Source organism: Typopeltis vanoorti, chromosome 22 (genome assembly GCF_054136105.1).
Source record: "Typopeltis vanoorti isolate ZY-2024b chromosome 22, IOZ_Tvanoo_1.0, whole genome shotgun sequence".
In the NCBI taxonomy this organism is placed as follows: domain Eukaryota; kingdom Metazoa; phylum Arthropoda; class Arachnida; order Uropygi; family Thelyphonidae; genus Typopeltis; species Typopeltis vanoorti.
Genome location: NC_143570.1, coordinates 52,656,003 through 52,683,013, shown reverse-complemented (window position 1 = coordinate 52,683,013; position 27,011 = coordinate 52,656,003). Strand labels below are relative to the sequence as shown.

At 37.8% G+C, this 27,011-nt stretch overlaps 1 protein-coding gene across 2 annotated transcripts in view; it reads right to left on the bottom strand.

Annotated features, from left to right (window-relative positions):
• The window catches only part of LOC150094421 (pleckstrin homology domain-containing family J member 1-like), a 137,841-nt gene that overhangs the window by 96,903 nt on the left and 13,927 nt on the right, over nucleotides 1–27,011 (bottom strand). For both annotated transcript variants that reach the window (XM_090412248.1, XM_090412249.1), the window contains exons 2-3: nucleotides 18,176–18,261; nucleotides 4,344–4,422 (exon numbers count right to left, since the gene is read on the bottom strand). In XM_090412248.1, coding sequence (XP_090268374.1) covers nucleotides 4,344–4,422; nucleotides 18,176–18,261 — 165 coding nt within the window. The remainder of the gene's footprint in view (nucleotides 1–4,343; nucleotides 4,423–18,175; nucleotides 18,262–27,011) is intronic.

The window sequence follows — 27,011 nt, the reverse complement described above, 5'->3', positions numbered from 1 at the left end:
ACACATCCATCTGCTCAGTAGAGGGGTGTAGTATGATTCATCACTCCATAACACAGCTTTCCAAGCTTCCATGTTCCACAAGTTCTTTGCACCACAAAAGATGACACTGCATGTCACTTCAGGTAATGTATCTCCTGCATTTGCAGTCCTACTATGAAACCCATGTTGTGCACCTCAATCCTGAATGTTTTTGTGCAGATTCATGTTCCAGTTGATGCCAGGAACTCTGCATTCAGCGTGTCAGCTGACGAATGGCAGTTTTTACATATTATCCTTCACAGCACCCTGCAGTCACATTCAGTGAGTCTGGTGGGTCTTCCAATGCAGTTGACTCCCTGTGCTTCCATCTCAGTATGGTATTACTGATGGTTGAACTAGAATGGCTCAATTTGTCAACAATTTGCTGAAAAGAAAGGCCTGTAACATAGAATTCTATCACAACACCTCTTTCAAACTCGGTCAGTTCCCTTCTCACAGCCATTTCACCTAGACATAGTTGCAATGACTTGGGAGATTCATATTCCTCCAATTTATACTGGCTACAAACATGTAATTTTTGCATGGCATGATGCACCTTGCCCATGGGGTTGTCCACTGACTTCTTTCTAAGCAGTGTATACCCAAAGTAAAGAGGATAAATCATGTAGGAATCAGATGGATGAACAGCATCATTAAGCAGGAGTTTCAGAATCATCATCAAATTCCTGCCATGTACCCTCAAGGGGTGTACAGGATATGATAGTACTACATGAAAAAATTACATCATTACTAACTTCCTATCTACAATTTTCCTCCAAATCAGTCTGTTACTTCTCAAGACTCCAACATTATCAGGTCTTATATTTCTATCGTCCAAGGCACTTTCTACCATATCAATCCACCTATATCTTGGTCTTCCTCTGGGTCGTTTTGCTGCCAACCTGGCAGAGAACACTTGTTTTGCTAATCTTTCTTTGCCCATTCTGTTTAAGTGACCATACCACCTGAGATTAGCTCTGCTAACTCATTCCTGGATGCTGACAATGTCAAGTTCTTTCCTAATATCCTCATTTTTAATATGATATTGCCATTGATGCCATCTGTTCACGCCTATAATCTTTCTCAGGACTCTCATATCTGCGGTCTCTAGTCTTTGGTCAAGTGTTTTAGCTCTCAGATCCATAAGTTAAAACTGGTTTGAACACCACTATCTTGTATAAAGCTAATTTAGTGTTCCGACTAATTTCTCTCTTATTCCATATGAATTTATTCAATTGACTTCCCACCATACCAGCTTTGCTGATTCTGTTGTCTATTTCTATATTTAATTTACCATCTTCAATAAAAATCGTGCCTAAGTAGCTGAAATGTTTTACTTGTTCCACAGGTTCTCCATTCACAACACAGTTGACATTTTCAATGATTCTGCCTATTTTCATTGTCTTTGTCTTTTTATTGCTGACCTTCATACCATATCTATTACAACAGTTATTCAATTTAGTCAGAGAATCTTGCAGACTTGTAGCAGATTTATTTAGAAGTATAACATCGTCCGCATAAAGCAAAGAGCTGACATTAACATCTCCAATTTTGATATCATGTTTAATACCACTTTCCTTCATAATGTGATCCATATAGATAATGAATAACAGAGGGGATAATGTACATCCTTGTCTCACAACAGATTTAACATTAAACCATCTTCCTGTACTTCCTTCTATTCTAATTGCTAACTTACAACTCAAATAAAGACTAAGTATTGCTTGATATATAATACTTTTATTCGCTTTAAAACTTTCTTACATGTTATTCTTTTCAATATGAAATTTAATTTTATCCTGCTCAAGACTAAATAGTGATCGCTTCCAATTTCAAATCCTCTGTACACTCTGGTGTCCTGCACCAGGGAGAAAACATCACTATCAACAATAACATAGTCAATGAGACTTTTCTTATTCCTTAACTTTTCTCTCCATGTGAATTTGTGCACATTTTTATGTTGGAACATGGTGATAGTAATAATCAGTCCATGTCCTGAGCAGAAATCCAACAGATATTTGTCATTATTATTAGCTTTGCTCTTTTCTCCAAATTTTCCCAAAATATTTTTGTATGTCTCACAATCATTTCCTACTCTGCTATTTAGATCCCCAACAAGGACCAACTTTTCCTTTTTCATTGTGTCAGTTGCTTTTTCTAAAGCCTCAAAAAATTCCTCCACTTCTACCATAGTAGAACCTTCTGTGGGACCATAAGCACAAATAAGTCTCATTGTCCAGTTCCCCATTCTCATATTTGCCCACATTACTCTACTTGAGACTGACTGCCATTTAAGAAGATTAGCCTCGTATTTTGTGTTGAATACTATGGCTACTCCTTCTTTTCCTTGATTGTCATTGCCTGAATATAACATTTTGTATTTATTGCTCAAAAAGATCTCACCAGTTTTTGTCTTTTTTGTTTCAGTCACCCCTATTATGTCAATCTGGTACTTTTATCTAATTCCTCAGCTAGCTTCATTTCTTTGCCATTCAGGCTTCTTATGTTGATAGTACCGATCTTTAACTCTGGTGATGTTGAGTTGGGGTGTGTTTTCAGATTTGTTCCAGTAGCTGACTTTTCGCTATTCGCCCTGGTTCCCTGACGAAAACAACGGGGGCCTTGTTTAACCGGGCGATGCCCCAGTCGGCATGAAATTTTGTCATGTTGTACCATCATTTTTTGACCAGAATGCCCATGAGAAGCACAATGTACAGACAACAAGGGTGTTCTATATGGTAAGGAAGGTCAACGCTAATTATGATAGGAAGCTAGTTGGTGAGGCCAAAAGAAATCCTAGAGTTTTTTTTGTTATGTGGCAAGTAAAAGGATAAATTACTATAGTGGGGTGACTTTAAAAAGTGCTGATGGTAGGGAAATAACAGAAGCAAACCAAATAATTGAGTTACTGAGTGATCACTTTGCAAGGATGTACTATCTAGGTAGTGATATTGCAATGCCAGATATGATGCTGACTGATGGGAGAAAGGTTTAAGAACTGGATATGCTAGGATATTGCAGAACTTTAATGCAAACATAGCTATAGATACCATATCAGCCTGTGTATTACAATAATATGCACGAGAATTATCAGCTCCTCTTACCAAACTGTTTAATGTAAACCTCAGTATTAGGAACATCAATGAAGTGGAAATGAATGAGCAAAAGTAAATGGCTCCAGTTTAACCTGGCTAAATGCAGGGCTCTTAAGATTCACTATAGGAAGAAAAGATCACCAAATGTACACTATATTGATAGAAATGAATTGCAAGACACTGATGAGACTAGGACTTGGGGATGATTGTGAATAGAGAGTTAAAATTTAAAGGAAATATTTCAAAAGTAACCAAAACAACACATCAACTGACACACTGATAGACAGGGATAGGGAGATTATTGTTCCCCTTTATAAGGTTTTAATAAAGCCACATCTGGATTACTGCATGGTGATCTGGTCACTTGGATTTTGTGGAGATAAAATAGTGGTGGAGAGGATCCAGAGATAGGTGACAAGATTGTGGCAGGTCTATGGAATGTTTCCTATGAGAATACACTGAAGGTCTTTTAGCTTCAAGAATTAGCTGATAGGTGAAAAAGAGGAACACATGATAACATACAAGTTATTAAAGGGGTTTTACAGGATTGACACTGAAGAATTTTTTTGAGTACATGGCAGGAAGAGAGAGAGAGAATGAGGTAGTTACCTGTGGAAATTGTGTACTAATGTGGTTGGCAATAGTGTTAAGTCAGTGAGTGAGTATGGATTCCGCTATTCCCAATCCAAAGTGGATCTCCAGGCCTGCATAACCCCTCTGAGCATGCACTATGGAAAGGTTTGCTATCTTATTGGGCAGTGAACATAGCTATCCCGTGATGTTATAGTGGACAGCTTCTTCTCTTCAGATTTCCCTATCAATGTCATGGTGCCCCAGGGCTTTGTACTTTCACAACAGTACATTCCAATCTTCCACTTGACAAATCCTGCAGCATGCAGGCTTCAAAATTTTCCATACAAATGCCTTGAGCTGTGAACTTCTGCCAATTCCTCACTGTTTATACACTTATTCACCAAGGTCTCACAATGTTTGAAATTCGAATGATTTTAAACAACAACAGTAAAAAAATAACTTTTTTTAAAATAATTAATCAATACAGATTAAATTCTAGTATTTATTCCCTACCACCCTCCTTCCCAATCTTTGAAACTTACGATTAACAACCAGCCATTATAAACAATTTTTTCTTCTGTTTCATCAACTGTTTCACAGAGAATGATCCTTATATAAAATTATGCAAAATATATTTCAAAAAAAAAATGAACTTACTGATAGAAAATGCAAAAGGTAGTTCAGTGTAGTTTTCCTGCTGGACTCGACACTGTTCAATGACAATCAGCCCTACAGGCTAAAATAAAAAATAAAGATCATTACAACAATTATCATTACCAAAGATAAGCAAATAACATTCTATTCTTATTTACATTTTCACTTAAATTAAAGATGCCAAGAAATTGTATTTTTGGTTAATGCTTTATCTAAGTGTAAGTAAACAAAGTTTGCCTTTGAGTTATTCATGACTAGGCTGCTTGTATATAGAGGCTAATGACTTCATATTAAAAGTATCTTATAATACAAAGGACATATTTTGCATGCATACAATGCTATGCATTGTGGGAAGGGCCACTATCCATACCGGCCAGTTTTGACCTTTATTGAGGTCTCATCAGTAGGAGCCAAACCTAGAAGAGATATCAAGTTTGAAGTAATGCAGAAGTCACATATTTCCCATATACAAGTAGTGAAAAGTTTAACACATTATTAAGCAAACTAATTTTCTTGACATTTGGATAAAGAATATAATTTCTTGGCATCTTTAATTTACTTTATAATCAAATGAAAAAACTTCCTACAATATTTTCACCAAGTTTTTATTTCCCTGTGTTCTTATTTATCTTTTTACTATGCTTTTTATTGTAGGGGAGGAACGAAGCATGGGAAAAGATCAGAGAGTGATATTTAGTATACTAATATAACAAATAATGAACCTAAAACAGCCATGAGTTATTTTATTACTAAAAAGTCTTAGTGATAAAAATGGTAAATGGTAATAAAACAGACAACATAAGCACTAAACTAATAGAAAATGTAGAAATAAAGGTGTAGGTAAAATATATTCTTTATGACAAGCACATATGTACATAACATAAAAAGCACTTTGCTCATGCAAGATTTCTCATCAAAGCTTCATCCAACCAAAAACAAATTTCTTTGAAATGCACACATTCTCCATTAAAGTCAAATCAAAATCATTTCTTTTCATGCATTATCATGCATAATACCATAATGATCTATCACTATCAGAAACTTTTCTCTGCACTGCCATTCATCTGGATTGCTAAAGAAATACGAATATTTTATTCTTCTAGACTAATGTCTATAATCCTTTGAATTGTCAAGTAATAATAATAATAATAAATACTTATCAGAAATGGATCAGATACTCTGATAGTCTAAGAAAATTATTTCATTTCAATACTTTCCTCATAATAAGTCAGTGACTGTGCAAAGATAAGCTGTGAGTTTACCTTCTACTTGACTTTATGAACTGTATATTCTCTTCCTTGACTATAATTTTTAATGATTTTTCAATATCAATTCTGGAACATATTTGCCATAATCAAAATCAGGTTCATATCTGGTTCAGGAAATGTATTATTAGCACTCAACTAGGATTAAAAACAAAACAAGCATTCACTCTCCTTGAATCAAGAAAATTAAATTATCAATAAACAAAAACAAATATTTATAAAAAATAATAATTTTTTTTATTACATACATCAAATACATTAAATATGTACACAAATACAAGTGATGCCTCTGTAGCCCAGATGATATCAACAATGCCCTTCAGATAAAAAGTCCTTGGTCTGAATCTAGGACACAAAGAACCTTCATCAGGGCTTCTCAACTAAAGGTGAATGAACCAGTCCAATAGAGGTGGCCTCACAAAAACACATGCTTTTTTTATCCCTGCAAATTTACAGGTAGTACCAGATAATGCAGATAGGATTAACTGCCCTATCAAATGCAGTAAGCAGGTTTATAAGAAGCCAAGTAACCTGGCTTCTTATAAACTTGTGACAGGCCAATAAGCTGAACAAAAAAGGGAAGATGGGATGGGTTAGAGAGTGATTCCACATTACAATGAAACTTCAAAAGAATATCATACACCTCAAAACTAACAAAAAAAGGTCCCAATAAACATGGTTCAAGATACCTCATATTTCTGAGATACAGTCTTTGGTAGAGACAGCACCAATGCCAAAAATTCAGAGAATTTTTAATTACATTTATTTCAAATTAAATTTTTAAATACAGAAGGATAATGAGCCATTGGGAAGTCATGTCACTAGTGACAATAGTCTCCCAATGGGGGGGGGGGGGGGGAAAGACTACGTTACTTTCTTTTTCTATGGTGAAATTTATTTTAGGATGTTGGCTGTTAAGATGCACCAAAAATGTATCTGGACCACGAAGCAAAACAAACTGAGCTTAGGAACCTTCGAACACTTTTTTTAGCCAATGACTACAGTGCATATTATTACTATTAAGAGACCTCCAGGGAGTCAGGAACTCATCGAGGGAGGCCATACTATTCGCACTAGCTGTCATATACCTGTTACTGAATTCATTCACACCATTTGCACAAACAACTTCCAACAGCAACCCACTCCAATCACATACTAATCTATGAGAGAAAAATCTAGCCCTAATCCCCCCCTTCTTGAGAGCATTCATTCTCAACTTTCATGGATGCCTTCGCACCCTTTCACCACTCTCCAAAAAATGAAAAATTCCATGTACTGAAATTCTGTATAACCCTTTCAGAAGTTTGTAAGTCACAATCACATCATCCGCTCTTTCTCCTATTTGCTAGTATCTGCAGCTTACAAATTCTCAATCTGTCTTCATAATCTGTGTTCTAGAATCCTGATATCATTTTTGATCCTCTCCTTTGCATTCTCTCCACTGTATCAGAATCACCATGGAAACCAGGAGACCAAACATGCATGCAATAGTCCAAGTGAGGTGTTACCAAGGCCTTATAAATAGGCAAAATGGCTTCCTTATCTTTACATGTGAAGGTTCCTTTCAGCATTGCCATTATTCTCTGAGTTGTATTTACTTTTTTTGCTATATGATCCTTGAACTCCAAGATCCTTAGCCTGATCAGTTTCTTTAGCATAATCCCACCAATATAATAAAACATTGGATGTCTAATCAACCAAAATGCATGACTTTACATTTATTAACATTGAAATCAGTCATTTTCACATGCCCACAATTCCAGCCTGTTCAAATCATTCTGCAAGTACTGCATATCAGCAGCACTCCCACTCCTGATTATCCTAATTACCTTTGCATCATCAGCAAATAGCTATATGTCACATGCCGACCTTCCCAATGTCATTAGTGTACAGATTGAATAACAGTCGACCAAGGACTAATCCTTGATTGACTGTTATAATCCAATCCTATATTCTCCAATTTATGACACAGTATTCCATGTTGCATTCTGTCAAAAGTCTTAGCAAAATCCAAAAGTATCATGGTGTAATCTATTCCCCTTGTCTAACTCACTGGTAACATCATTATAGAATGTGAGCAAGTTGCTAAAACATGATCTTCCCTTAGTAAACCCATACTGTTCATTGCAAAGTAGAGATTCTCTGTCAATCCATTTCTGAATGCAAGTCCTAACCAACTTTTCTAAAATCTTCACCACCACTCCTGAGATACTGATTGGTCAATAGTTGGATACATTAGTCTTTGCACCACCCTTGTGCAATGGGATTACCATACATTCTTTCCTATTCTGGGACTCAAATTACAGAGCCTGGTAAAGGGAATAGCCAGTTCAGCTGAACACTCAATTAGCATCCGTGATGATATCCCATCAGTTCCTATAGCAGAATTCTTATTCAGTTTGTGCAACAGCTCTAGTACTTATTCCTCATCCATATGAGTTTTCTCATACAGTGAAGAGGTAACGGTGAGTTCAATGCTGCATATACAAGGTTGATAACTTTTAGCAAAATGGCTGCTCATTAGCTGAACAATCACATCAATCAACTGCATACCAACTGCATTCAGCAGAGTTATTCTTTCAAATTCATTCTTTCTTTTACTTGCAGCAATAATGATAGAATTTCCTCCTACACCCAGGATCACAATAAAACTGTAAAATCTTTTGCGGAATAATTTTTGCTTTGCTAATTGTTCGCAATCAATTTTACATATTTTTCTTTCTCAATATAATGTGCTAAATAAAGTGTCACTAAAAGTGCATGTACATTGACTATATATAAAGCTGTAAGTAGGGATTATGCCAGATTAGTGATGGTGAAACACCAACCAAAGGTTGCAAGGTCAACCATTATTGACCGTTCGGGCAGAATTGATGTCATCACTAGAGGCTAATCCCGAAAAGACAGCAACAGAGAACAAAATGACAATTTTGCATAAAAGGAGATTGTGGCCCTTGGCTCAGGATGCTTTCTTCCGGTCGTCATCGGGCCTTTTTCTTCCAGTCATCGTCAGGCCTTTTTACCGTTTGTCGTCTTCAGGCCTCTTCCCTCTACTCGTCGCCAAGGCTTTTTTCCCATCGAATGCTGTAGGACCTACATCTCCAGATCGTCACAGACCGATTTCCTTGGCAGTTACATGCCAGCCCAGCAGTAACTACAGCTGATTCCATATTGAATGTTCGACGGAGGAAAGATCTACTAGCAACAGCCTATGATGTCCAAGCAGCCAGGAAGGTTACCAAAAGAAGACGCTAAAGTCCTGAAGAAGTATGCTGTATTTTGACTCTTTGTTTATGGTGAATATGTAAGTAGGTAATATTTTTGTAATTAGTTAGAAAATGTATCTCGGGTTCATGAATACGCCTATGAGAAAGTATGTATATATAAGGCAGTAACTAAGTCACAAAGTTTTGTAGGAATATAATTAGAGAACTTGTCTGTTAAGACTGTGAATGTGCACTCAGTTTAATATTGGGAACTGTACTATTAAGAATTGATATATAGTCAGGCTATATTTATGCCAGAATTTAAGGGAACGATTTTATTGAATCTGTTTACGCAGTGTGCAAGTATGTACATAGTTTATGTTAAATGAGTTCACTCAGTAATTGTGAGTTTTGTCATACAGATTGCATTACCTGTTTGAAAAGGGTTAAGTGTGATAATTGCAAAATCTCTCTAGTGTAAATGTACTTCTTGTCTAGTAAAAATAAATGTTTTGTAACTACAGGAAGTGGTTACCTGTTCTTTGAGTAATGCACTATCTCCAAAAAAAAAAAAAAATGAAAATGTGAACCTGTGGACATAAGATACTAATAGTCACGACTTGCATATAGAAAATTTGGACATATTTAGTGATTAATTTCTGTTTTTCCTCACCCTAACTTAACTTATAATACAAAGTTTATTTAATAGCGAGGGGGGGGACAGAAATTGGTCACAGTAAGATTAACTTTGAGAAGTTTTGCAGTTGATAGTCTTAACTTAGTGAGTTTGAACAGAGTAAAGTTAAATTAGAAAAAGTTAATATTAATAAGTTAAAATAAATAAAATAAATATGGTAATTAAGAAAATATTTAACAATGGCACAGACATTTATTTAATTACATAAAATTTAACAAAACCATTCCCATTCCATATGTTAAGAGTACATCAGAAAAAATAGACAAAGTTCTTTGCAAATATGATCTTCATACCACTTTCAAATCTTTCATTTAACTAGCTACTTTTATATGTTTTCCTAAAGATCGACTACATCTTCTTGAATATCCTGCAGTGTATAAAGTTTCTTGTACTATCAAGTTAGTCTACTTTGGACAGACTGGTAGATCAGTAAATATATGCCTTGAAGAACATAAAAATTACATCCGAGATCATCTGTATGGCAAGTTGGGATTGGCAGACCATGCTGTGGATACTCCTTCACATAGGATCAGATGGAGAAAAATATCTTAATTACATAGAAGTCATTACAGGTCTGAGAGACTATTCTTAGAATCAGAATCAGCTATGAAGCACTCTCGCAACCTCAACGAATATGGTTGATTTAATTTACCAACTATCTGGGAGACTATAATTTTAAGACCTAATAACTGGACATCTCTGAATTAACTTTGAAGTTATGTGACCCACAAAGGATGCCATGTAAGGACATTAGGTGTCAGTTACAATTTAAATTTGTTGCTACAATTACTTGATTTAGTGCTATGTGCCTGTCACAGTTTCATTGTGCTCTGAAGATGCTGGGTAGAAAAAGCAAAATATTAGTGAGTTTAATAAATGTTTTTCCTCTTCGTTATGCCGTTAACCGTTATTATGGATAATGAACAACACCTAAGCCTTTTGAATATAAACTTAATTATGCAGTGTTGTCATAGTAGCCTGAACACCCCTTGAGGGTATGTCTCAGGAAACTAATGATGATAATGAGAAACAAATGATCACTAATACCAAGTAAAAAAAAAAAAAAAGGAAAAGAAAGAAAGAAATAATAGCAACACACACAAAATACTTTTTCTTTGCATAACTTTGCAAACAGAACACTAACAGCATGTATTAGAATTTCCCAGCATTTATTTCCTCAACTTTCATGAGGCCATCATACCTCATGTACGCATTAAGTACCATACAAATAATACACTATGATACTTTGCATAAAATATCAATTTGCTACATTCCATGAAATAAAGGGTTAGTTTCTAGAGATTAATACGTTTTTGAAACAATTTTAGCTTAGACTTTGCAACATAATTCACACCACCAAAAGAACAAAATAAATAAGATAGTTTTGCTTTGGAGACTTCTGTGAATGAGGAACATGCTGAAAGTTTATGTCCAATATATGTGTCACATGAAAAGGGTTTGTCTGCCCAACTCCTTAACACCCTTCATCCCAATAACATAGTATTATAAAAACCCTTGTTAACACAGCCTGCAATCCGTGTTTCAGCTAGACTTCCCTTACAGCTGAAGTCTTCTTTATTCATAATAATGTCCTTTCCAATGGCAAAAATATTAACAAAATAGTTGTTCCATCTATCAACTCACATCCATCTCAACATACTAATTATAGATGCTATTACTATTCCCTACATTCAGGACACCTCATTAAAAATGGCCAGAACTTTTAAGAAATATAATCACTGCACTGCTTTCAAAGCTCATCTGAAGCTGGCTACCCATATACACTCTCCTAAACAAGATTCCTCCAAGGCAAGTACAAGGTTCCTTGTTCTTGCAACTTGTCATGTTATTATTATTACATGACACCTCCAGTGAGTCCAAGGACTCATCGTGGGATGGCACTCTACTTCGCTAAATGCATCTCACCCTCTCCACTACCATTTAATTTGCCTACTACGATGCTACTATCCATCATCACCAATAACAGTATTTTTTTGTCTGTAAATTGTGTGTGTTCTGAAGGCTGATTTGTCTGTATGAAGGATGAAAAACCCTACTATCTCCATATGAGAATTGAAAATGCCCATATAAGGATTCCCCTTGCCACGGCGAGAATCGAACCACGGTCTTTTCCAGTCGAAGGGTGCAATGTCACACTGTTCTTCCAAATGCGCTATGGAGGCACTATGGACAAACTATGAGTTATGTAAACCTAACTACCGCCCATCATCACCAACAACAGTATTTTTTGTCTGTAAATTGTGTGTGTTCTGAAGGCAGATTTTTCTGAACGTAGGATTAAAAAACCTGAATTTCCAGGAGAAAAACCTTACTACCCCCATATGAGATTGGCTAACTCACCTTCAACTGAAAATACCCATATAAGGATTCCCATCGCCATGACAAGAATCAAACCCAGGTCTTTTCCAGTCAAAGGGTGCAATATTACACTGTTCTTCTAATTGCATAACTCTTAGTTTGTCCATAGTGCCTTGTAAACCTTGGAAAATGCAACAAATATGTGTCACTACAGCAAATATACACTTAATGACTTCTTTTAAGAATAAGCAACAGATTTAAAAAATAATCTAATCTATATAAATATGGTTGTGTTTAACTTCCAAAGATTTGGAAGTTAAACATAACCATTAAGCATTAATTCTTAAATCTCCCATCCAACAGTCAAGGCTATATACCAGCACCCACAGAAGGCATACCTCTAAGAACTTTAATCTTCTAGTCTAACATCTTCCACTTATTGTGACACATGAAATACTGCTATTATTTTGAGGTATGTGTGGATGCTTCAAAAGAAGATTGGAACTATTAAGTTGTGTTTAATTATTTCTCTTTGTACTGTAAATTATTCCATTAAAGTGCAACATGAATGTAAACCAACACCTAAGCATAAATACCAGAAATGAAACTTAGATTAGATCAGATACTGATAATAGGTGTGCCAAACTTTCTAATGAGTATTTATGTCTCCCCCCCCCAACCCTGCAAAAAAAGGATGGCAACTTATAGCACATTTACAAATGTGATTATGTTACACATTAAATAATGTGAGAATCCAGCAGATTATCCATATTATAGGACTATCAAACCGACTGCAGATCTCCAACAAAAAGAGCAGTGGTGATCTCATGTGACTAACAAAACACATAATATATATATATATATATATATATATATATATATTAAAGATACCAAGAAATTTTATACACTTGGGTTTTAATCCTTTTCCCAAGTAAGCAAAACAAAGTTTTGCACATGAAACATATTCACATCTGACCTACTTATATATAGAGGCTAATGACTTCATATCACTTGCCTTAGTATGTATCCCATAATGCAGCCCCCCCCCCCTTTTCAGGTGTGCATAATGCAATGCATAATGGGAAGGGCCACTACCCAGACTGGTTTCGACCTTGATTGAATGTTCAAGTACAGGTCAAACACCAAAAACTCAGCGTTGTTTTCCTCAGTAACAGGCTCACCCTGCCACTGAGAACTCTCAGAACCAGTTGGCTCTACACCGTGGCAGGCTCACCCCACCACCGAGCAGAGCCGCTCATTTGCTCATATCTCATCTGAAGGGTAACAACAACAGCCATGCTTCAGTTAACTTCATGTTCTACAGCATTGCCATTCATTACTCCACCCCCACCCAGGACCTGGGTAACAGCAACAGCTGAGCCTCAGTTAAAACTTGATGGGCTACAGCATTGCCATTCATCGCCCAAGCTTCCAACCAGTTTCGACCTTTATTGAGGTTTCTTCGGTGGGAGCCAGACCCAGGAGAGATACCGAGGTTGAAGTAATGCAGAAGTCATATATATATCTCATATAAAAGTAGACAAAGGGTGCTTGACCTTCTTAATAAAAATCCCTGGATGAGAGAAAGATGTAAAGTTTTTTACCTTAGGTGTTATATACATTAAAGAGACCAAGAAATTTTATATACTTGGTTTTAGTCTTTCTACGTCTTTCTCTCATCCAGAGATTTTTATTAAGAAGGTCGAGCACCTTTTGTTTACTTGTATATGAGATATATGTATTCTCAACCTCGGTATCTCTCCTGGGTCTGGCTCCCACTGAAGAGACCTAATTAAAGGTCGAAACCGGTCTGGATAGTGGCCCTTCCTATTATGCATTGTATTATACATGCCTGAAAGAGGTGGGGGGGCTTTGCATTATGGGATACATACTAAGGCAAGTCATTAGCCTCTATATACAAGTAGCTCAGATGTAAATATATTTCACGTGCAAAACTTTGTTTTGCTTACTAGGGAAAAGGATTAAAATGAAGCATATAAAATTTCTTGGTATCTTTAATGTATATTACACCCAAGGTAAAAAACTTTCTACATATATATAATTATTATTGTTATTATTACAGGCAACTCCAAGAAGTCCTTAGACTCATTGAGGGAGGCCCTAAATATCATATCGATAACTATCCAACACTTGCGCAGTATCGATCATAATTTGCTTTGAATTCATTCACAGTCATGGCACCCACAACAGACTCTGAAACCTATTCCACTCACTACTTACTCTCCAAATAAAAGACCTAGTTCTAACACCCTTGCTAACTATACTCTTACTCAGTTTCCACGGATGGCCTCTAGTTCTTCCACCACCACACCTGTGCTGAAAAATTTCCTCTATATTAATCTTGTAAAAAGCCCTCAGTAATTTGATTATCTCAATCATATCATCCCTTTTCTGCCTATCAACCAGTTCCTGTAACCCACAAATCTTCAACCTGTTCTCAAAGTCTATTTCATAGACCTGCTTGCATCCTGGTCACTCGCCTCTGGATCCTCTCCACCACCTTCTCATCACCAAGACACCCTGATGCCCATATCTGTATGTAGTAGTCAAGAAGGGGTCTTATCAAGGCTCAATAAAGAGGAACAATAGCCTGCTTGTCTCTGTTCATAAAAGTATTCTTTGAAAAGCTGCTTTAGCCACTTTTGCCATGTGTATACCCTAACTTTAACACTCTATCCGCTAATACTCCCAAGTCTTTGGCTTTGTCAATTTCCTGGAGTACAGTTCTACCAATGTGATATACAGCTGGTAATATTTTCATATCAAAATGCATAACCTTACACTTTGCCACATTAAACTGACATCCATTCTCCATTGCCCAGTCTGCCAATCTATCCAAATCATCTTGCAAAATTTTCACATTATTTATATTAACTATTGCTCTATCGACTTTGCATTATCAGCAAATAACTGAACACTTCCGCTCAGATCTTTCCTATATCATTAATAAATTATTTCCCATCGCCACTAGTCACAGGCCTTCTTTTGGACTCTACTCCTGAATAAACTACTCTCTGATATATCTCAATCAACCACCCTCCTATCCATCTCCCCAACCCTTTATCCATCTCCATGTGCTGCAGTTTACTGATTAGAATTCAATGGTATCCTGTAAAAGGCCTTTGCAAAGTTCAGAAGTATCACTGTAAACCCATTACCTTTATCGAACTCAGCTGTAACTGTATTATACAATGTGAGCAAGTTACTAAGATATGACCTACCCCTTCACAAAACCATGCTGCCCCCATATTGATATCCCATTTCCATCTACAAATTCCCATATTTTGTTCTTAACCAACTTTACCAATTTAACAACAACTCCTGATATGCTGATCGGTCAGTAATTTGCTGCCTCAGTCTTGGAGCCTCCTTTATGCAATGGAACTATTTTCCCCTCTTTCCACCCCCTCGGGGTCTAACCCAGCACTGAGACCTAGATTAAATAATATGGTCAAGGGCAATGACAATTCCCTTGCCACTTCATGTAAAACTTGAGCTGGTATACCATTTAATCCCACAGCTGTATTCACATTCAGCTTCTGAAATATGCCTAAGCCTTTGGCTCTCTCATTCCAATTGTTGCCACCAATTGGAAATATGATTTCCAATTGGTGGCAACGTAGTCATATTCATTATACACAAATTCTCAGATGAAATTACTAGATCGAGCAGTCTTGAACTAATAGTATATTCCATCACATGCTCTCTCAGGTAATTATCCCTTAGTAACTGCAAAAATTCCATTTCCTTCTTTCCATGTGTCCTCTCCTCCTTCCAATCTATGTTCCCATAGATGAAATCACCATAATAATTATCTGTCCTCCACTCACTGAGTCTATTTGCCGATGCATACTATCTCCATCATCTCTTCCATACTCTGGTCTATAGCAGAATCCAACTATATATTTGTTCGGCTGGCCTCAATCTCACACCAGATAGCCTCAAATATGCTATTTTCACTATCCTATAGATGAACTTCTACTCTCTTTGGTTGCAGTTCATCAGCTATCATTAATAACACTCCTCCCTCCTATTCTTTTCTCTCTATCCTCCTTGAACACACTATATCCTTCACATTCTGACTAACTATATCATCTTCTGTTAGGCCATGTCTCATTATTGCCAATAACCTTTGGCCAGGATAATCCAACCAATGCCAAAAATTCCTCCTGCTTGTTCCGAATGCTCCTGACATTAGTGTACATAAAGTGCAAAAGCCCCTTAGGCCCACTGCTATCCTGACGCATTACACTAACTATCCCATTCTGATTTGTTATCAGTAATACTAACTTAGGCATATTCTCTGATTCTGCACACTTTTTCCAGTCTCCGAAAACCAAATCCATTCAGATGCAAACCATCCTTCTTGTATAAGTCCTTTCGCCCGTCAAACTCACTCCACACCAATCCGCCTGCATTTGCTATTATGGCCCTCCTTCTTGGCTCTACTCCATCATACCATAGCAACAGACTCACTATCTTAATTCTCTCACTCTTTTCTTTTGTTACTTCCAATAATCCTTTCATGGTCTCTTTCCCCTGCCATACTTTTCTCCTTTTAAATCATTCGTTCGAGCCACTACGATCGTTTTCTTTCACCTTTGGTGCTCTAATAGCCTCACTAGCATCATTAATTTTCACACCCAGAAAGCACAATTTTATCAAACTCTCCTCAATCACATATTTTATGATTGATTTGCTGTACAACACTCACTCTTGATTTTTCTTTCCCTCTCTTGGTCAAGCCCTCATTTCTCTTATCTCACACTTCTTTCTTTCTGTTATCAACTGACCCACTTACTAGACATTTCTGCATTTGCTCCAGCTCCCACTTCATTCTGTGTATCACTCCACGGAACCAAGCAATCTCCTTCATTGCAGCCAACTCTTCATTCCTTACATCAGTCATACTATTCTTTCGCTCAACACTTTTACTCTCTCTCTCTCTCTCAATCATGTCACATTTAATCTCACTCTCGGTCCTATCTAGCATTACATCACACACAATTTCAATCTTATTCTGAGTTCCATCCACTACTTCAATCTCATGACCTGAAACACATTTTTGATCCTCACTCTCATAGCATTTTCACCACACTTTCCCATCACTATTGCCTTCAAACCAAATTCCAGCTGCCTTTGGTAATGCATACATACATTTCACAGATATTGCACTGCACAAAGTCAATTTGATTAAATTCTTTAAACAGTGGTGCCTTGGACACCATTGTTCTGCTTCCCATAGCTGCCATGTGCTAGGCTACATAACTTACAATGCAAAAGACTAAATTAACAATATTTAAGACAAAACTTAAATATTGTTAATTCACTCCATAATACAATCAAATTCTAACACAATTTTTTAAACTGATAATACTATTTTTTTAAAGCTAAATAACTTAGTTTTCAGAGCTTGAAGAACCTATAAGCACATTAGTGACATGTTTGGGATGCAGGTAAGGAGTCAGAAGTGTATTGACAAAATCTACCACCTTTTATGCAAAAACATCTATTCTGCAGTGGAATCTGAAGCTATGGACTACTGGATAGACAAAAGAGATAATATTTACTCTCCAAAAGGCTGGCAATGTTGAAAATCTGGAGACGCCAATACTAGCTAAATCAGTGTGTTTGTATGACATATATCATGTAAAGAAAAACATTTCATTTTTTTTTAATAAATCAGTCTATATGGCATACTCCACCAACAAAAGAAAAAGGGGAAAACAGGATTGTTATTTATTGGATAATTCTCCATTTACATTTCTTTTCTATGGTCTATAAATAAAGTGTCAAACTAGTAATATTTTGTTGAGGGTATGCTGTCATTCAACACACACACACACACACACACACACACACACACACACACACACACACACACATGCGCACGCACGCACACGCATTATTCTGGTATTGATATATTTAAGCTCAAAAATATCACCTTCCCCAAAGATTTATAATAAATTCACATTTATGAAGCTAGTTTCATGGAAAATCAATCCTGATGGAAAAGACTATAAAATAAAAGTGCAAATAAAAAGGATAAAAGCCTTTTGAATCTTGCAAATTTATAAATAAATTCACAACATTTTTTTAACATATGAAAATAAATTACACAAAAACTTCAAATTAAAGTTTTCAAAGACCAAAATAAACAAGCAATTTTTTTTTCTGTTATTTTATTTTATTTATTTTATTTTTTTTCAAATCATTAACTTTGTTCAATAGCTGCTGTTACCCACTCAAGGTACTAATGTGCTATAAGTTTCCAACCTTTAGTAGAAAGGATTGACATAAAAAAAGGAATATGCACAAGTTACTTACTTCATTTTCATAAACAGCTCCATATTCATTTAGCCGAAAATAAAACAAGAGATTTCCTTTAAGTTTAAACCATCTTTGTTTATAAACTGAAAAATTAAAAAACACAAAAATAACATGAACACCATATTATAAATTCTGTAAATTTGAAATAACGTTTTCCCCCTTACATACAGCATTACAGAAACATGATAAACATCATAAATAAAGGCAGAAATAAAATTATATTATTATTAAGAGAGACATCCAGGGAGTCAGGGAATAATCGAGGGAAGCCACATACTACATGCACCAGCTATCATACTTATTCTTGAATTCATTTGCACCGCTTGCACTCACAACATTCAATGGCAATCCATTCCAATCATGCACCACCCTATGAGAAAATATCTTAGCCTTCACCCCCTTCTTAGCAGCATTCATTCTCAGCTTCCAAGGATGCCCTCTTTTCCTTTCCCCACCCTCCATAAATTGAAAAAATACCATCAATTGAAATCCTGTATGACCCTTTCAGAAGTTTGTAAGTCTCAATCATATCACTCCTCTTTCTACTGTTTGCTAGTGTCTGCAGTCTACAAATTCTCAATCTATTTTCATAATCAGTATTCCACAATATTGATATCATTTTTAACATTCTCCTTTGCACTCTCTCCAATATATCAGAATCAGAACGGAAACCAGGACACCAGAACTGGATGCAATAATCCAAGTGAAGTCTTATCAATGCCTTGTAATGAGGCAAAATGACATCTATATTTTTACCTGTGAATGCTTGTTTCAGCATTGCAATTATCTTTTGAGTTGTATTTGCAATCTTTGCTACATGGCTCCTGAACTTTAACTTCCTATCCTCCAAGATCACTAGAAATTTCTTCAAGCATAATTCCACCAATATAATACGACATTGAATCTCTAATCACACCAAAGTAAATGACTTTACATTTACTAACAATGAAATGACATCCCTTTTCCCATGCCCACAACTCTAGCCTATTCAAATCATTCTGCAAGTACTGCATATCAGCAGCATTCCTGATTATCCTACCTATCTTTGCATCATCAGCAAATAGCTGTATGTCACTTGTCAAATCCTTCCCAATATCATTAATGTATAGATTGAATAACAGTGGACCAAGTACTGATCCTTGTAGTACACCACTGGCTATTTTTTTTAAATTAATTTTTGTACTGGTTATGGGCAGTACTACCCTTACATCATGTCCAGACTTGATATAGGCCTAAGCCTTTACAAGTTTTTTACCCTATGCCTGTTCTAGTTATCACTGTAGTCATTCTATGGTGGCAACGCCATGCCACCATTGTGCCCTGTAGGGCCCTCAAGGAAGGAACTTTTATATCCTTCTGCATAAGCCCAAGCTGTTTTAAGTCCTTATAACTATCTGCACTCCATATAGTGGCGCTGGTAAACCTCGGAGTTTCCCCATGCTCCTCCCATATCTTACTAACTAGATCGTGGTTATTTTTATAATAATTTACTTTACTATTATGGCTATAGGCTAGTGGGCACCCTGTTCACACCACCTGGGCTCACTAAGTCTGGCTTACGCAAACCCGTGGAGGTCCTATCGTGTGGTTCCACTGCAGTCTCCCAACCTTTGTTCTTAAAGCGGTTGTTCAGAATGGAGACCACGGCACCATGCCCCCTCACACGGACCCCATGGGTGCAGAAGCAACACTGGGCTATATGAGACAATGTCTCACTGTAGTGGCAGCCAGCCCTACAGTTGGAGTCATCACTACCCCATTGAGCTGTGTGGACTCGAGTAGGCAGGGCATTGATCCTTGTCCTGATAAGCTCAATATACCCAAACCCAGGGAGGAGTCTGGTGCCATCCCTTACCCAATCATGCTGGGGAGGCACCAGATATGACTCTTTTAAAGGAGCACCATCTACAGAACAGTACAATAGAGATGCCCATCTCTTGTGTTCTGTGGGTGCTGCTGACTCGATTAAAATACCTTGATAATGGGACCAGCCTTTAGCACGCCTAGAGTCTTCTTGTATTAATGGGCTATAGAAAGCCTCTGCAGATGGGGGAAGAAGATAGTTCTAACTGCGCGATTCTTGACAGCCGCAGGCGTGGGATCAGCCATCTAAGTGATGGAACCCCAACCCCACCATCCTTCACCCTCGCATGGAAATATGCAGTAGGAGTGTCAGGCGGCAGTCGGAGCCATGATCTCACGGCTGAACGAATAGCCCTGTCCATTCAGGACAGTACTGAGATATATGTCCTACCAAGCACCAACTTGTGGTAAAAGTGAGGTAGGAGATAGTGGGAAAGGAGAAACAGTCTTTGCTGGGGCTTGAGAGGAGCTTTCCTCAAAGAAGTGATCCCAGCTTCTAGGATAGAAGGGACAGAAGACCTTCCCTTTGGAGTGAACATGATACCGGGGTATCTCCACTCTTTCAGGATGGTCAAAGCATGCAACAGCCTCCCGTGCAGGGAAAACTCTATAGTCTTGACTTTAAGCTTCTTGTCACGACAAGAGAGGACAAGAGCTAAAGAGCAGGACTTCTCTACATTAATAGAAAGGCCTCGAATAGAGAAGTCAACTCTAGGCCATAGCATTAAAGGAAGAAGCACCTAGAGAGTAGCGTATATGGCTAGGAAGAGAATGAAGAAACTCATCTATGACGCAGTTAAAGAAAAGGGGAGATAGAGGATCACTCTGGTGAACACCCCACACTGTGGGAATAGAAATTGCATGGGACCCTGTAGTGATAGTGATGGAGCTACCCAAGTATAGCTCCATAACATAGGAAAGAAAGAGTTCTGGACATCCAGCAATAGACAGAGCTCGAAGGAGAGCAGGTAGGGAGATGCTATCAAAGGCCTTTTGGAGGTCCAGTGACGACATATATAGAGGCTTAAGGTACCGTCAGGAGTCAGAGAGAAGAGAAGAAAGAAGATATATATTCTCGGCACAGCCATCCGAAGGGACAAAAGCTTTCTGTCTATAATCATGCTGTATATGTTGCTGAAGTCATTTAACTAATATTTTATAAGTCTCAGGGGAGATGGTAATAGGTCTAAAGTCTGATGCACAGTTTGAAGTTTCATTCTTTGGAATGAAAACAGTTCTTGAAGCATATAAGTATGGTGGTATTACTTTACTAGAAAGGAGAATGTCCACTAAGTCTTGAAGAATCTTCAATGGCACCTTCCAAAGCCTCTAGGCTTTGGAAGGTGCAGGAAAGCCATCAGGTCCGGAGGCAGAGAAATTGGATGGAAGAGCTGCTTTAATCTCCTGGATAGAGACAGGCTGGTATATTTGAAGGGTAGGAATGGACCTCAATATCATAAGTTGGTCATCATAATCAAGGAAGTGTGGAGGTGGAGCAGAAAAGACTGTACTCCAGAATTTGACAAAATCAGCTTGTAAGTTCGATAGAGGTGGAGAGGAAGCACCGTCAAGGATGGTTTTGGCACTCTATTCTTTTTATAGAGGGCCTGCATAGCTGCATAGGCCATCTTCCTCTGCTTTCTATTTGACAAAGTCATTGTAGAATGAGACGTAGGCTGATGTTGACGTGAAGTGTACAGAGAATTCAACGTGGAAGTAGTCATTCAACTGATCTGTAATATCCATTCCCAGAAGGTGAGTCTGGATGAGATATTTAAGAATTTGATGGTTATATTCTGGAAGAGGAGGATCATCTAGAGATGATGTCAGTCTGAGAGTCAAAGCCTCTTCTTCAACAGCAGAATGGTGGCTGGAAGATGGAGAGGCAGGGACAGGAAATATGGAGATATTACCTGTCCCTACCTGTGGCAGATGGGCTGCCAATTCTTGAAGTAAGGCTTTGTAACTGACTTTCCATCTATGACACTTGATGGCATCCAAGGATCTTAATGGAAACACTTTAAATAAAGCCTCATTGATTTTCTTTATCCCTCAAGCCATCAACTCAATCTCATGAGTGGCGAGGATCTTTTCTTCTTAGGTAGTCCAACGCGCTCTGTTCTTATTGCAGCGTTGGCTTCGGCTGGATGTTTCGAGGTGCGATGCACACCAAGGCCAACTGCAGTAGAGAATGCACGATTGCAGAACTGACATATGAAGTGTCTGAGATTGGGAACTCTTTGACCGCCCGAACAAGCATGATGAGAACTTGAATAAATGGGTTGATGACAGTCTTTGTAGAGCTTTCTTTTAACTTTCTTCATGAAGACGCCACTGGGAATGGGCGGCAGGATCACCTCCAAACAAGAAACAGACATCTGGACTCACACTTGACGAGTTTCCTGGCTCCGACCTATAAGAGTCGGAGTCTTCATCTGATGAGTTATTGCAAGCGAGGAAACTTAACCCCACCAGGGCTGCTAATCCTGGAAGGAAGGAATAGCGTAGCAAGCCAGTAAGTCACCCGAAGTTGTCCAAGAATCGTCCCTAGGAGGCTGCACTTGCGAAGTGTCTCAGGGATATGCAAGCCAAGACAACAATGCTTCGGATTCCCAAATCTTGCAGACTCACATCCCCCATATACCACTTTCTGATGTCAGTCAGCCATGCTAAAATTCTATAAAACTCCAATTTATGCAACAGTCTACCATGCTGTATTGTCAAAAGCTTTAGCAAAATCCAAAAGTATCATGATGTATCCATTCCCCTTGTCTAGTTCAATGATAATGTTGTTATAGAATGTGAGCAAGTTGCTAAAACATGACCTTCACTTAGTAAACCCACGTTGCTCATTGCAAAGTAGAGATTCACTGTCAACCCATTTCTGAATACGAGCTCTAACCAATTTTTCCAAAATCTTCACCACCACTCCTCAGATACTAATTAGTCGAGTTGGATACAATGGTCTTTGCACTGCCCTTGTGCAATGGAATTACATACATTCTTTCCATTCCTGCAGAACCTTCCTTGTTCTGAGACTCATTAAAGAGCCTGGTCAAATGAATAGCCAGTTCAGTTGAACACTCTTTTAGCACATGTGCTGATATCCAATCAGTCCCTATTGCTGAATTCTTATTCAGTTTGTGCAACAGCTCTAATACCTCATCCTCATAACCCGAGTTTCTTAATCCAGTGAAAAGGTAGCAGTGAGCTCGATGTCGCATACACCAGGTTGATAGCTGTTAACAAAATGGGTACTCATTAGTTGAACAACCTCTTGCTTTCCTTACAACAGTTGTGACTATTCTAGCCTGCTGCTTATAATTTTCGTATGCACACAGTATTCCTTCCACATCACCCTTTTCTTACGAATCTCTTGCTTAATAAAATTACACATCCATTTGACTCTCACCCTATTTATTCTTCGAACTCTTGGGACACACTGATATCACATCATTTAAGTATTGTTTAAATGCTTCCCATGCACTGTCAATATTCTTCCCATCCATCGATTAATCCCATTCCACTGAACCTAGTATACTCCTTAGTTGGCCATATTTCCTGCTTTATAGTTCAGCATGTAACCTTTTCTGAACGGAACATTCATAAACTTAGTCACTTCCCAAGTGAGTAGCATGATCACTGCCACCAATTCGAGGTAGAATAGTTAATCTTTAACTGAAACACCTTCTGACACTGTAATCAAATCTAACACTCTTTGACCTCAAGTTCTCTCTGTCACATTCTGCTTCAGGAAGTTGTCCCGCAACAGCTCAATAATGCATTTTCATTCTTCTCATGACATTCTACTGCTACCCAATTAATATTTGGATAATTAAATTCTCCCATTATGATTACTCTTTGGTGATGCATTTCTTCATCACTAACAACCGATCCCTCAGATCTGTAACAACATCCCACTATGTAATTGATCTTGTTAGATTCCACCTCACACCAGATGGCTTCAAACTCATTGCTACAAGAAATACTGTTAGTAGTAGTATTACACTCATAGGTCTCAACTCCAACTGGATTCAAGTCATCCAATTATCCAAAATATATAATTAACTGTCAGGTAGTACATAATTTTCATCACTCAGTGGGATAGCATCACCATCTATTGGTTTATATGATGACTGAAGTGACAAAAAAAGAAAAAAGCGTTGTCTCTAAAGCAGGCTTCCTGGTACAGTGGTTCATCACTATTCGACACTAATCCATTGCTGAACTAATGTCGAATTGCAGGCCATATTTCCCATATAAGTCTATGGAAAATAGATTAATTCATTGTCGGACAATAGTAAAATACACCATATTATTTACTTTACGTATTTTACTATTGTCTAACACACTAAATTACAAAATACATTATTGTATTATATACACAATACATACAATCTATTGAGCCTTAGATGTTGGAAGGGAGTCTTCTTTATCCTGTTCTACCTCTTCTTGTCTCCTCTCTGCTTGAACAGGGATGAAGAACTGATCAAGGGTGGACTGTCTCTCCCTCTTTTTGAAGATGGTTTTGAAGTGATGCATAATGGTATTGTTGAACAAGTCTGTCATTCTGCTCACATCAGCAGTGTTGGGGTGCCATTCAAAACAAACAGACTACACCTTCTCCCAATGGAATAAAACTTCTTTAATGGCAGCTGTTGGCATCAGTCCTTTTTCCCTGCCAGCCTCTTCTTCAGGTGAAATTCCTCTCTCTCTTTCCTTTGTTTGCTGTTTTTCTTCCACGGTTAGTTCGTCATCGTGATCCTCCATAAGCTCTTCTACATCAATCTCTTCTATGTTGAGATTCTTTGCTGTCGAAATGATCTCTTGCATGGCTGCAGCTGCTTGGTCTGCACTGTTGTAATCCTGAGAAAAATTAGGAACGAGTTTCTTCCATGATGCAAGAAGGGTTCTCTGTGTCACTCCATCCCAGGCAGTTTTAATAGAGGAAATGGCATGGAGAATGTTGAACTTGGTCTTCCAGAAGCTCAGTGTCTTGTCAGAAGAGTAAGTTACATTGAAAAGCTGTAAAAACAAAGCCTTGGTGTAAAGTATTTTAAAACACGCAATCACTTTTTGATCAATGGGTTGGATCAGTGATGTCATGTTTAAAGGCAAGAACTGGACTTTGATGAAGTCAAAGTCAATTTCAAGAATGTCCTCTAAGTCTTGAGGGTGGACATTAGCATTGTCAAGGATCAGCAGTGCTTTCAAAGGCAAATTGTTATCAGTGAGGAACTTCTTCACACTCAGGGCAAACACCTCAAGAATCCAATCTTTGAAAACTTGCTTATCTACCCAGGCTTTTGCATTGGATTTCCACATCATTGGCAGTTTGGACTTAACGATTTTCTTCCCAAAGCACTAGGAATTTTCTGAGTGGTAGACCAGAAGTGGCTTTAGTTTAAAGTCTCTGCTTGCATTTGTTGCCAATAACAAGGTAAGCCTATCTTTCATAGGCTTATGTCCTGGGAGGTTCACTTCTTCTTGCGTGATGCAAGTTCGATTTGGCAAGTGCTTCCAAAATAACCCAGCATCCCCGTTAAAAATTTGCTGTAGCAGATAGCTCTTCTTCCTGATTAAATCATCAAATTTTTTCACAAACTTTTCTGCAACCTCTTTATCTGCAATTGCAGCTTCCACCTGTCTGAGAACACTATGGATGCTTGTTCTACCTTGGAATCTGTGAAACCAGCCTCGACTTGCTTTGAATTCCTCAGTTTGATCTGAGGTACATCCTGGAGTTTTCTTCTGCAATTCTTCGAAAATTAACCTAGACTATTAAGACTTTCTCACAGATCATTGCCTGAGTTACTGGATCTCCCTTCATCTGTCTTTCTCTAATCCAAGTGATAAGTAACTTTTCCATCTCTTCATTGATTGAAGATCTATTCTTGTCAGAAATCTTCATTGCACGCAGACACCCTAGCACCCATAATCTTCTCTCTCTGTTGCCAAAAAGTTGCCACAGTTGACCTAGGAATGCCATACTCTTGAGCTACATTTGTAATTGTTCTACCTTTCTGCACTTTATCTACAGTTTCTTTCTTATTCTCTATGCTCAACCAAGTGTGCTTCTTTCCTCAATTATTCCTCTGTTCACTTCTCTTTGGACCCATTCTTAAACTTCACTCAAAAAAATAATAACTGCGGATGCACAAAATTTTTACTTTCTGAAAAATGCAGAATTGAAAATTAGCACAAACAACATGAGCAAATACCAATGCAGCCCAACAAGAAAAGACAAATAACATCACACCATTCCATGCATGCACCGACCTGCAAAATTCAATCGTTGAATCGAGAGATGTCGAATTTCGAGGCACCACTGTATACGTGCCTATGCCACCATTTAGTCATACTAATATACTACAGGTTCCCAAACAATAATACATTTCAATAAGAAACCTATCAAATAATCTCGACCATCAGAGAAAAACTGAAAAATACTACTATTTCAACTATAATAAGTTTAGTTTAATCCTTTATCCAAGTGTGAGCAAACAAAGTTTGCGCCTTCAGGACTGGGGAAAGGTAGTGCAACACCAGGCAACTTGTTGCAAAGGTGGAGAAAGCTCTCATTACTCCTATCTCAGTATCTCTCATAATGCAAAGCACATCTCCTTGCAGATATAGTGTAATGCTATGCATTAAGGCAAGGGCCACTACCCATACCGGTTTCGACCTTTATTGAGGTCTTGTCAGTGAGAGCCAGGCCCAGTAGTGGAGATACAAAGGCAGAAGCAATGAGAGGTCATCCTAACTTATAGGAGTTGCCAAAGGGTGTGCAACCTTATTATCAAATTACTCCAGATTCAGGGAAAGTATCTCTCCGGATTCAGTATCTCCCATAATGCAAAGCATATCTCCTTGCGGATATGTGTAATGCTATGCATTAAGGCAAGGGCCACTACCCATACCGGTTTCGACCTTTATTGAGTTCTTGTCAGTGGGAGCCAGGCCCAGTAGT